This window comes from Piliocolobus tephrosceles, chromosome X (assembly GCF_002776525.5).
Source record: "Piliocolobus tephrosceles isolate RC106 chromosome X, ASM277652v3, whole genome shotgun sequence".
In the NCBI taxonomy this organism is placed as follows: Eukaryota; Metazoa; Chordata; class Mammalia; order Primates; family Cercopithecidae; genus Piliocolobus; species Piliocolobus tephrosceles.
In genome coordinates, this window is record NC_045455.1 from 7,351,560 (window position 1) to 7,363,729 (window position 12,170).

At 41.7% G+C, this 12,170-nt stretch overlaps 1 protein-coding gene across 1 annotated transcript in view; it reads left to right on the forward strand.

Moving 5' to 3' along the window:
- Positions 1 to 9,591, forward strand: part of EFNB2 (ephrin B2) — a 45,510-nt gene extending 35,919 nt beyond the window's left edge. Inside the window, exons 3-5 of the mRNA XM_023217627.2 lie at positions 3,486 to 3,578; positions 4,341 to 4,454; positions 5,905 to 9,591. Of these exons, the coding sequence (XP_023073395.1) occupies positions 3,486 to 3,578; positions 4,341 to 4,454; positions 5,905 to 6,293 (596 nt within the window). The 3' untranslated portion in view covers positions 6,294 to 9,591. The remainder of the gene's footprint in view (positions 1 to 3,485; positions 3,579 to 4,340; positions 4,455 to 5,904) is intronic.
- The last annotated feature ends 2,579 nt before the right edge of the window (positions 9,592 to 12,170 follow it).

A 12,170-nucleotide genomic window follows, 5' to 3' on the forward strand; every position in this document is an offset into this window, starting at 1 on the left:
GTGGTTTTATTTCAGAGTTCGCTGCCAGGAAGGAGGTATAATTGGGTTAGGAGACTTTTTTTTAGCTGTGTCACTGTTCAAGGAGGGGGTTTGGAAGCTTGGCATAAGAATTACATTCCGTGATGAGGATGTAGCAGGGGAGAAGAAAGGTGATTTTCACTATGGGAAGTTATACTTACATCAAGTATAAAATAGACTGAAGTCATTTTGAATTATGTTATACTTGTAAAGTTTACCTCCTGGAGTTTCAGTTAGTACCAGCGTACTAAGTGGGTTAAAACAGGGTTATTCATGACAACTTAGATCATTTCTAACTCATGGCAAAAATCTTCCCTGGTGGAATGTGTAACAGTATTTTCAATGCCCCTTTATAAGCAACCAAGCATTTGGGATGTTAATTTAATGTTAGTAGTGAATTTTTCAATATCTTTCAGTAACCTTTGCAGGTCACAAGTTGACTTAAAAGGAAAAGAAGCAAAATCCTGAATATAGCAGAAAAACTGTCCTCGCTCAGACTGTTCAGCCCACTTTTGCTCACCACCCTGCAAGCACCCTCCCCCAAACAAGCAGTAGCCTGGGGCTTCAGAAGAACCTACAAAAGCAGCATCTGTAGATTTTTCCTTATCCAACTCTAAGACTTGAAAGTTTCCCTCTTCCCCCCAACACTTTTTTTTAAACCAAGAAATAAAAAAGTTTTCACTCTTAAAGGTGCAAAGCAGTTTCATTCTTATGCAACATAGCCTTCCTCCTACTGTCTTATAGTCTGTGGATGTTAAATGATAGATTCCAATTGAATTTTAATACTCTAGAGATTTTACATTTGTGGTTGTCAAGACACCATTTTGGGTAAACCTAGGGAGCTCCACACAAAAGCATTGATATTCAGAAAAGTCATTGACCTAGAAATTAAAAGACAAAAAGTCAAATAATGTTCACCTCTTGTGCTTCCAGTTTGACGAAGTAGAAGTCATCAGTAGTTTCTCCCTCTGCAGATGCAGCTCTCAATTCTATTCACAATTAACTCTGCTCTACTGTGCATGTCTTTCTCTTCCTGATATGCATTTAATTGTTTTTCTTTTGGATCTGAATCTTTGACTGTCTTTTCCCCTTAAGATTAAAATAAATAAATGTATATTCCTCCCCTTTCTTTCTGTGCACTGCCCTGCAGATCTCATTATGTCATTTTTTCAGCTTAGTGTTGAAACTTTCAGCAACAAAAAGTAAGTCATTTAACTTTGAGTTTGAGTGCACTTTTGCATGTAGGTTCATTTATGTGCATGTGCATTTAAAAACATTGGGATTCCACTTGAATTAAGTAAACCAAACATTTTAAAGCGTCAGCCAAATAGAGACATCAGCTTTTCACTTTTCTCTATACGCAGATACATCCTAATTTGTTAGAAAAATCAAACAGGAAAATTCTCAACAGTTAATTGAAGATTATAGCACTGCTCTGAAATGGTCCAGAAATAGGGTCTGCTCATAGAAACTCATAGTTTGAAGCCTTTGGGAGGAAAGGATACTTTGAAATTTAGGCACATATTTGGAGGAGGGAAAAGGGAAAGAGCAGAATGAAGAACTGAAAAAAAATCACACACTGGGGCCTGTCATGGGGTGGGGGTCTGGGGGAGGGATAGCATTAGGAGATACACCTAATGTAAATGATGAATTAACAGGTGCAGCACACCAACATGGCACATGTATACATATGTAACAAACCTGCACATTGTACACATGTACCCTAGAACTTAAAGTACAATAATAAAAATTTTCATGGTCACATTAAATAATTAAAAAGAAAAAAAAAACAACTGAAAAAAAGACTTTTTTTTAGATTCACAGAAGTGTACGAAATTTTTAGGTTTTTTTTTTTAAGCTGTCTGCTGAGCAGTTTCTTAATAGTCTACAATGTTTGTATCTACAAACAGATACCGTCTGCTTCTTACTACCCTTCCAAGACCATTATTAATATGGCAATTATTGCTCAGTTTCCCAGCAAAAATTTATCCATAGTTACAGAAGAATGAGATGCGATTGTGAGACTGTGAAGTTTAAGCAGGCACTCAGAGAAGCACAGTGATATGTATGCACAGAAGGGGCAGCCTTTGTTTTGAGGAAAACAGTGAAAGTAAAAGTTAATTCAAGACCAAAAGACAAGTAAATAAGTGCCTTATTTTTGTAGTTAATATAATTTCCATGGAATGCCTGTTTCTACTATAAATGCATATAGAACTTGTTTGCTGACCCACTGTTTGGAAAACAAACAATCCCATTAGAAGAATGTCTTTGGGATTTATTTTTACCAGAAAAAAATCCTTTTTTCAGTCCCTTGCAAAGTACAATGTTACAAGACTTTGATAATCAGGTAGAAAATGGATTTAAATTGCAGAAATGTATATGAAACACTTTTGCTCCTTGCCCCTTGAACTTTAGGGGAATGAAAAATCTAGCAGTCTCCACCTTCTTTTCTCTCCTGGAACTTGAACTGTAATTCAAAGCCTGTTTCTCATTAAAGTACCTGGCAGCCTATCTCTGTACAGCTTGAGTTACAAAGCTATTCAGAAACCTCGCTGGTCTAAAGAGACAGAACAAGGATGTGTTTAAATAGAGCATAGGCTGTTGAAAAAGAAAATGCTGAAAATGGTGAAATGATTCTGTCCTTCCTTCCACTCCTTACTGCCGAGGTGGAGAGGGAATTCAGTTGGTGAACACCAGCAAATGGCTGATAAAAGTCCCCACTTTCTCTCCAGGGCTGCACCGGACCCAGAATGAGTGGTGGGCATGTGTGTGAACCCTCTATTCAGCCAGAGTTTTCCTGCAACACGTAGTTTGGTTGAAGAGGTTGACTGAGGTTGACATTGGCAGTAATAACACGTGTGTTCTTCTGATGTACAAAATGATGGAGGAAAAGGGAGATTGTGAAGACCTGAATTCTGGTATACTTCTTAAGCATGTATAAGGCTGAAGAAAGAAGACAAGGGTTGTGGGAGGCTCCTGGTCTAGTGTTTACAGAACCTTGGATGCTTGACAAACAGAGCGTCAGGCTAATTGTTCTTGAAGCAGGAAATCTGCAGTGGAGGAAGCAGGTGTGGGGGGTGATTACCACGTTTGGAAATGGCTGCATTAACTATTTTGCTCTTCTGAGTTTGGCCCCAAAAGAGTCCATAGACTTTTTGAAAGATGCCATCCCTTTTATTTATAGACTAACATTAAATCAGTCATTTGTGAAGGAAGGAGAAAGTGCCTAAATAAATTTGGAGTCAGATAGCATACATGCGGCAGTGTTTCCGATATCCATTTCTCTTTTTTTCTTTTTCTTTTTCTTTTTGGCTTTCAGCATCCCCATACTTTCAGAAAACTTGTGACTAAGAGTGAATTCTTATTTTTCAAATTGTTTTCAGACATTTCATGTTCATGTAAACTTGGCTTATTGATTTCCTGATTTTTCTTTATTTTTTTGTTTTGTCCATTTTATTTTTAATCAGCTACATCAAATGGGTCTTTGGAGGGCCTGGATAACCAGGAGGGAGGGGTGTGCCAGACAAGAGCCATGAAGATCCTCATGAAAGTTGGACAAGGTAAAGACCATCTGCTGCTTCATGACGCCACTGTGACCTGGTGTAGCCCCCAGCTAGTGTGGTGCTAATGTTGCCGACGCCCACCTTCATTCGCTCTTCTCTTTAGTTTTCAAAGCAAACCCTTCTGCACTTTGAGCCACTGACAGATTTCCTCAAGTCAATGTACTAAGCTTTTATTGGAGATCTCTCTAAGAGTTGAGGTCAGCAAGGTAGAATGTCTATTGCCATAGATAGATAGATAGATAGATAGATAGATAGATAGATAGATAGATAATAGATAGATATTTCTTTTTAAAAAGCAAAAACACTTTGGTTCAAAATCAAAATATCCAGAATGAAAACTAAAAGCTTGTACAGTTTTGCTCATTTCTGAATCTTGACTACAGAAGAGTTTTGTTCATTGTGATTTTTCCAGTATAGATAACCTATTGTGCAGAAAGAAATAATTATTCTTCTAATTAAAAATTGGTATAGTAGTCAATCAACTTGCTCAGTTAAATTGAAATGTCATCTGCAATGCTTTGCCTGCCAAATGCAAGAATCCCTATAGTTTCCACAGATGGCCTCACGATCTAAACCTCTGAAATAACTAGTATAACCATTTTGTTTTAAAAGAAAAATTATATTCTTGTATTTCACAGTACTTTGCATAAACACTCTTATGTTCATTGCTATTCATGCCTGTTGAAATATATGTGCAGCTCCTAAAGCTAGATATTGTCAGATGTCTGTGCCGTAATTAATCATTTGTTTTTCATATAGCTGCAAGTTCTGCTGGATCAACCAGGAATAAAGATCCAACAAGACGTCCAGAACTAGAAGCTGGTACAAACGGAAGAAGTTCGACAACAAGTCCCTTTGTAAAACCAAATCCAGGTATAACAGCATGATCTGTGTGTATGGAGGTCTGTGGGTCCCACATTCTTAGTAGTATCTTAAAAGGCAGAGCAGAGTCTAAGGACTTCTAACCAGTTAGGAGTAGCTGGTAGTTACAGTGATCAGGAATCTTTGCTGTCAGTGAGTCATTATCAATTACACTCAATAAGAACAAAATAACTCATTCCAATGAAAGTCATACATTCAAAAGAGTAGAATTCATGAGCTGTAAGTGCCAGTTATTAGAACTACTCTGTCAGGCCAAAGGTTTCATTGGCTGACATTTTATCAAGCTGGTTGTCAACGCCAGCCTAAAGCTGATGTTAATGTATATGTAATTAATGTGCTAATCCCTCCTCTAATTATATCTAATCCACAGAGGGCCTAATTGATCCTCTGCTAAATTTTAAATGGTAACATTTTTAAATATTGCATAATAGTATTTATTCAGGTGGTTATCGTTATTTTGTTTCACATTTGCCATGTAAAAGAAAATATTAAACAGGTCCCTGACAAAAGCGTAGAATACCAGATAAAATTGTCCGTCATTGACCTTCGTTTTCTTAACAGTCTTGGAACAAATACCTCTGTATTTGTTGCCATGCTAATGAATGTTTGATAGAGCAGCTGTTGAGCAGACATCAGCAGTTTTGTCTTAGGGATCTGTGTGCTTGGTTGGTAGTTGTGCGACTTTATCATCTGCAGCAGTGTTCCATCTCTTTCCAAGAGTCAAGGAGGGAAGTTGTTATTTCTAACTTTCAATGACAAGATGTGTCAAATTCTTGTGACAAACTGATAAATGGATAATATAATGATGCCAGGCAATTTTTTAGTGCTTACCATTTGGGCTGGCAGTCTGTTCAGTTTGAGAGTTTCTGCTGCCTTCCAAATATATTTTAAGTGTAAATCAAATAATACAGACGAGTTACGAGCTGAACATTTTCCCAGGCCCCCTCACTCCTTCCGCGTTCCCGAGCTGTTCTGCCAGGAGGCCGGGCTCTTCTTTAGAAGGCAGGACCTTTGAAGGTTCGCCTGAAACACGCTTTCTCAAAGGAGGCGGAAGAGCAATACCGCATGAGCGCTCACCGCTGACCTGGAGAATTGGCCACATCCCTTTTTCTTCCGTGCGGCTGCCCCAGGCTGGCTAACACGGGTTAGAAGATGAAGCAAGATCAAGGGCTGGCTGGCACCGACAGCCTGTGCTCTTGCTGGATAATGGTACAAAGGAAACCCTGTGGCTTGGGAGGGTAGGAAAGCCCCCCCTAGAGAGAGATACCTCTCATTTCCCTTTGCACTGAGCTGGTAGACGAGGTATTGGCGAGGCAAAGTCCAGCTTCTAGTTAGGAATAAGCCTGGCTTATTTTTCACATGTTGAAGGGTCATAACAGCAGTCCCTCAGCACCGGCACAGCAGTAACCCTCTCTGACCTTTTCTCTCTCCGCGTCTGCAGGTTCTAGCACAGACGGCAACAGCGCCGGACATTCGGGGAACAACATCCTCGGTTCCGAAGTGGCCTTATTCGCAGGGATTGCTTCAGGATGCATCATCTTCATCGTCATCATCATCACGCTGGTGGTCCTCTTGCTGAAGTACCGGAGGAGACACAGGAAGCACTCGCCGCAGCACACGACCACGCTGTCGCTCAGCACGCTGGCCACGCCCAAGCGCAGCGGCAACAACAACGGCTCGGAGCCCAGTGACATTATCATCCCGCTAAGGACTGCGGACAGCGTCTTCTGCCCTCACTACGAGAAGGTCAGCGGGGACTACGGGCACCCGGTGTACATCGTCCAGGAGATGCCCCCGCAGAGCCCGGCGAACATATACTACAAGGTCTGAGAGGGACCCTGGCGGTACCTGTGCTTTCCCAGAGGACACCTACTGTCCCGATGCCTCCCTTGAGGGTTTGAGAGCCCGCGTGCTGGAGAACTGACGGAAGCACAGCACCGGGGGAGAGGGACACTCTTCGGAAGAGCCCGTCGCGCTGGACAGCTTACCTAGTCTTGTAGCATTCGGCCTTGGTGAACACACACGCTCCCTGGAAGCTGGAAGACTGTGCAGAAGACGCCCATTCGGACTGCTGTGCCGCGTCCCACGTCTCCTCCTCAAAGCCATGTGCTGCGGTCACTCAGGCCTCTGCGGAAGCCAAGGGAAGACAGTGGTTTGTGGACGAGAGGGCTGTGAGCATCCTGGCAGGTGCCCCAGGACGCCACGCCTGGAAGGGCCGGCTTCTGCCTGGGGTGCATCTCCCCCGCAGTGCATACCGGACTTGTCATACGGACCTCGGGCTAGTTAAGGTTTGCAAAGATCTCTAGCGTTTAGTCCTCACTGTCTCTCACTCGTTCTGCTACCCAGGGCTCTGCAGCACCTCACCTGAGGCCTCCACTCCACATCTGTATCACTAATGGAACACTCGTGTCTGGAGTCCCCTCCTCCAGCCGTTGGCAACAACAGCTTCAGTCCATGGGTAAATCCGTTCATAGAAATTGTGTTTGCTAACAAGGTGCCCTTTAGCCAGATGCTAGGCTGACTGCGAGGAAGGCTAGGAGTTCGTAGAAGCGAGTGGGGCTGGGGAAAGGGCTGGCTGCAATTGCAGCTCACTGTTGCTGCCTCTGAAACAGAAAGTTGGAAAGGAGAAAAGAAAAAAGCAATTAGGTAGCACAGCACTTTGGTCTTGCTGAGATTTAAGAGGCAAGTAGGAGACACGACAGCACACACAGTGGATTCCAGTGTATGGGGAGGCGCTCGCAGTTATCAAATAGCGAAGTGCAGGAAGAAAAGCCCCTCTTCATTCCGGGGAACAAAGACGGGTGTTGTTGGGAAGGGAACAGGCTTGGAGGGAAGGGAGAAAGTAGGCCGCTGATGGTATATTCGGGCAGGACTGTTGTGGTACTGGCAATAAGATACACAGCTCCGAGCTGTAGGAGAGTCGGTCTGCTTTGGATGATTTTTTAAGCAGACTCAGCTGCTATACTTATCACATTTTTATTAAACACAGGGAAAGCATTTAGGAGAATAGCAGAGAGCCAAATCTGACCTAAAAGTTGAAAAGCCAAAGGTCAAACAGGCTGTAATTCCATCATCATTGTCGTTATTAAAGAATTCTCATCTATAAAAGGTAGGTCAGATCCCCCTCCCCCCAGGGTCCCCCTTCCCCTCCGGATTGAGCCTTACGACACTTTGGTTTATGGCGGTGCCGTCTGGGTGCCAGGGCTGCAGGGCCGGTACTGATGGAGGCTGCAGCGCCAGGTGCTCTGTGTCAAGGTGAAGCACATACGGCAAACCTCTTAGGGTCCTTAAGACGGAAATAAATTATGATGTCCAGGGGGAGAAGGAAGATAGGACGTATTTATAATAGGTCTATAGAACACAAGGGATATAAAATGAAAGATTTTTACTAATATATATTTTAAGGTTGCACACAGTACACACCGGAAGATGTGAAATTCATTTGTGGTAATTAAGTGGTCCCAATGCTCAGTGCTTAAAAAAACAAATTGGACAGTTACTTTCTGGGAAAAACAACATCATTCCAAAAAGAACAATAATGAGAGCAAATACAAAAATAACCAAGTCCTCCGAAGGCATCTCACGGAACCGTAGACTGGGAAGTACAAGCCCCACACACCAGGAAGTCGATGCGATTGCATCATACATTTAACAATGACAAGATGTTCCGGCATTTATTTTCTGCGTTGGGTTTTCCCTTGCCTTGTGGGCTGAAGTGTTCTCTAGAATCCAGCAGGTCACATTGGGGGCTTCAGGTGACGATTTAGCTCTGGCTCCCTGCTCCTGTCCTCCCCCGCACCCCCTCCCTTCTGGGAAACAAGAAGAGTAAACAGGAAACCTACTTTTTATGTGCTATGCAAAATAGACATCTTTAACATAGTCCTGTTACTATGGTAACACTTTGCTTTCTGAATTGGAAGGGAAAAAAATGTAGCGACAGCATTTGAAGGTTCTCAGACCTCCAGTGAGTACCTGCAAAAATGAGTTGTCTCGGAAATTATGATCCCCTATTTCCTGAACCTGGAAATGATGTTGGTCCAAAGTGTGTGTGTGTATGTGTGAGTGGGTGTGTGGTATACATGTGTACATATATGTATAATATATATCTACAATATATATTATATATATCTATATCATATTTCTGTGGAAGGTTGCCGTGGTAACCAGCCACAGTACATATGTAATTCTTTCCATCACCCCAACCTCTCCTTTCTGTGCATTCGTACAAGAGTTTCTTGTAAGCCATCAGAAGTTACTTTTAGGATAGGGGAGAGGGGCAAGAAGGGGAAAAATGGGAAATAGTCTGATTTTAATGAAATCAAATGTATGTATCATCAGTTGGCTACGTTTTGGTTCTATACTAAACTGTGAAAAATCAGATGAATTGATAAAAGAGTTCCCTGCAACCAATTGAAAAGTGTTCTGTGCGTCTGTTTTGTGTCTGGTGCAGAATATGACAATCTACCAACTGTCCCTTTATTTGAAGTTGGTTTAGCTTTGGAAAGTTACTGTAAATGCCTTGCTTGTATGATCGTCCCTGGTCACCCGACTTTGGAATTTGCACCATCATGTTTAAGTGAAGATGCTGTAAATAGGTTCAGATTTTACTGTCTATGGATTTGGGGTGTTACAGTAGCCTTATTCACCTTTTTAATAAAAATACACATGAAAACAAGACAGAAATGGCTTTTCTTACCCAGATTGTGTACATAGAGCAATGTTGGTTTTTTATAAAGTCTAAGCAAGATGTTTTGTATAAAATCTGAATTTTGCAATGTATTTAGCTACAGCTTGTTTAACGGCAGTGTCATTCCCCTTTGCACTGTAATGAGGAAAAAATGGTATAAAAGGTTGCCAAATTGCTGCATATTTGTGCCGTAATTATGTACCATGAATATTTATTTAAAATTTTGTTGTCCAATTTGTAAGTAACACAGTATTATGCTTGAGTTATAAATATTTTTTTCTTTCTTTGTTTTATTTTAATAGCCTGTCATAGGTTTTAAATCTGCTTTAGTTTCACATTGCAGTTAGCCCCCGAAAATGAAATCCGTGAAGTCACATTCCACATCTGTTTCAAACTGAATTTGTTCTTAAAAAAATAAAATATTTTTTTCCTATGGAAAAAGTGCCTTCAAAGTACTTCTTTTCTTTTCTTTTCTTTTCTTTTTTCTTTCTTTTTTTGTTTATTATTTTAATTTGCCTTCCTTTACTCTATTTCCCCCAAAATTACAGTAATTCGGAGACTTCTGTCCATGGACACTGTGTGCCCACTTTTCAAATCGGGATGTGCTCATAACACAAATACTAATTTTGCTAAGAGCCATGAGCTCATTATTCCCCATAAAACCACGAACTCACATTTCAAAAATAATATAAAATTGTAAAAAATCCCAATAATCCTCAACAGAAAATCTCTCTAGTGGCACCTGAATCGCACAGTCAGAATAGTTACCTACAAAGTTAGCTGTCTCAGGAAAAAGAGGGAAATGTACTCTTATCTTACACTTAATTCCAAATTGATCTAGTTTCCATAGAAGCAAAGCAGCTGTCTATCGCTTCCTTTTTCTTAACAGAATAATCCTAGGGAGAAGGAAAAAGTCAAATGTTTTTGTAAAAGCATGGATGAAAGCACATTTTGTGATACTGGTTGAAGGCAAGCCAGAGGCCAGCTGTGAGTTTAAAACACACTTTAAGTGGTCACCTTCCTGGGGCAGGTAACTACGCTGAGGGGTGTGATTATTTTTCAGGCCTCTTGTAGTCTTGGATATTAAGACTGATCATTATACTTCCTGGGTAGCTTTTTAAACAGCCAAGAGTCCCACCCATAGCAGAGAACTTGACCACCCTTGAGATCTGAGTGCTAAGATCTGTACAGTATCTCAGGTTAATCCCCGCCATAGGAGTGAGACACTGTAGGTAGGGAGGACAGGGAAAGGCCCTGGAGTCAGGAAGTAAACCAGAAGAGTTCCCAGGTCTGACTGACTGGCCCCAGACCACACCCCAGTCAGTGGAAGAAACCATATGTTTCAAAAGTCCCCAGGTGGTGATGAAAGGCTGGTTTGGACACGGGGATCTACACAGCTTAGCACAGTACTTGTACTAGAGAAATGTTTGTTAAATAAATGCCTCCCTTCATCAACAGCAACAAAAGTCCCCAGAGGCCCAGGGTTTTCGTTGATGCTCGAATCACAGTTTCATCTATTCCAGGATTTTATCCTGCTGCGCCCATCTGCCTTCGGTTGCAGATCCAAGTGTATGGATGCAATTTTATGGCCAAGCTGAACCCTCGACCCTATGTACCAAGGTCATTTCTGATTAGTCTGGGCAAAAGGAAAGAACCAAAGTGAAGTAATGCATTTTCAACCTTTACTTTGTGGTCCGTATTACAATATAAATTACCAAATACACAAGGTCATGGTTTGGACCTTGTTTTTAGACCACGTTTTCTGAGTAAGCCAAGCTCAGCCAAGAAACAAGATTTGTCCACTTGTTCTTTTCACCTGGGAAGAAAGAACCACATGCAGAAGCTCCCTGCAGAAGGCGTATAACCAGGTGCCCTTTGTTCTGTCTGAAAGGTGCGCCCCACCTGCTGTGAGCACATTACTGCTCTGCACAGGCAGGTGTCCCTCAGCCAGCAGCCAGCTCTCTTTGTGATCAACACCCTTTTTGGCAAAGCAGATGGCCATTCAAACCCTGGGATAAAGGTTCGCAATGGAAATGAGAAAAAATAAAGTATTCCTTCCTGGGTAACTGCTGTCCAGCTTAGTGTCAGTCTCTGAACCCAACCCAGAGAAGAATTAGCAAAAGGAAAAGAAAACTCCAGAATAGTAAAACTTACTTTCCTCATGTAGGTTAAAAAAAAGGACCATTACTCTGCTTTTGGATTGGGTAGCAAATAGGTCTCAGCTGGCTCAGGAGACACAGTAGCTACTGCAGTACCAAGGACACTAGCCTGGATTTGCTGCTGCTTTGGTTTTTACTTTGGATGGATTGTTGAATTTTGTTTGATATTTACACTATACACTTACTTGAAGGCAAATTTTCAGTGTTGTCACGGAAAAGAGTATTTCCCACTCCAATTCATTATTCCAAGTAGAGAATCATTCATCAGTGATTTGAGGGGGGTACTAAAATGCTGCATTTATTTGTAATAAAATATAGCAAACCAGGTAGGTTAATCCATTTTTAGCTGTGTCCCAAAAACTAACGATACATGCAGCTTAAGATGTGTATACTTTGATAACTTGATTAGTGGAATCTCTTTAAAACAATTTTCATATGAAGTCAACCATATTTTTAAAAAACAACCAACCCCCTCAAGAAGCCTCCAGGTATACACCAGGTACACAGGCATACGGCACAAGGAAAATAATACTAATTATAGCAGCACAGTTTCTGGCCAGTTGTGGATAGTTAACAAATGTGTTAAATGGATGAACGGGGCACCTGGCTTCTAGCTGTATTTCTGCTGCTGACTCATGCTGTGACCTTCAGCACATCCTTTTATGTTCTGTGCCTCAGCAGCCTCACCTGTAAAGTGAGAGGGATGGACTCTAAGGTACCGAAGGTCGCTTTTGGCTTTCTGCAGGATTCGCAGCAAAAAGCCATCACCATTTTCAGCTGTACAAAAGTATCTCCATGCAAGCTTCTCCGTGTGCTAGTGTGCTGCAGACACAGCTCTGAAGTCTGCGGAGGTGGTGCCCA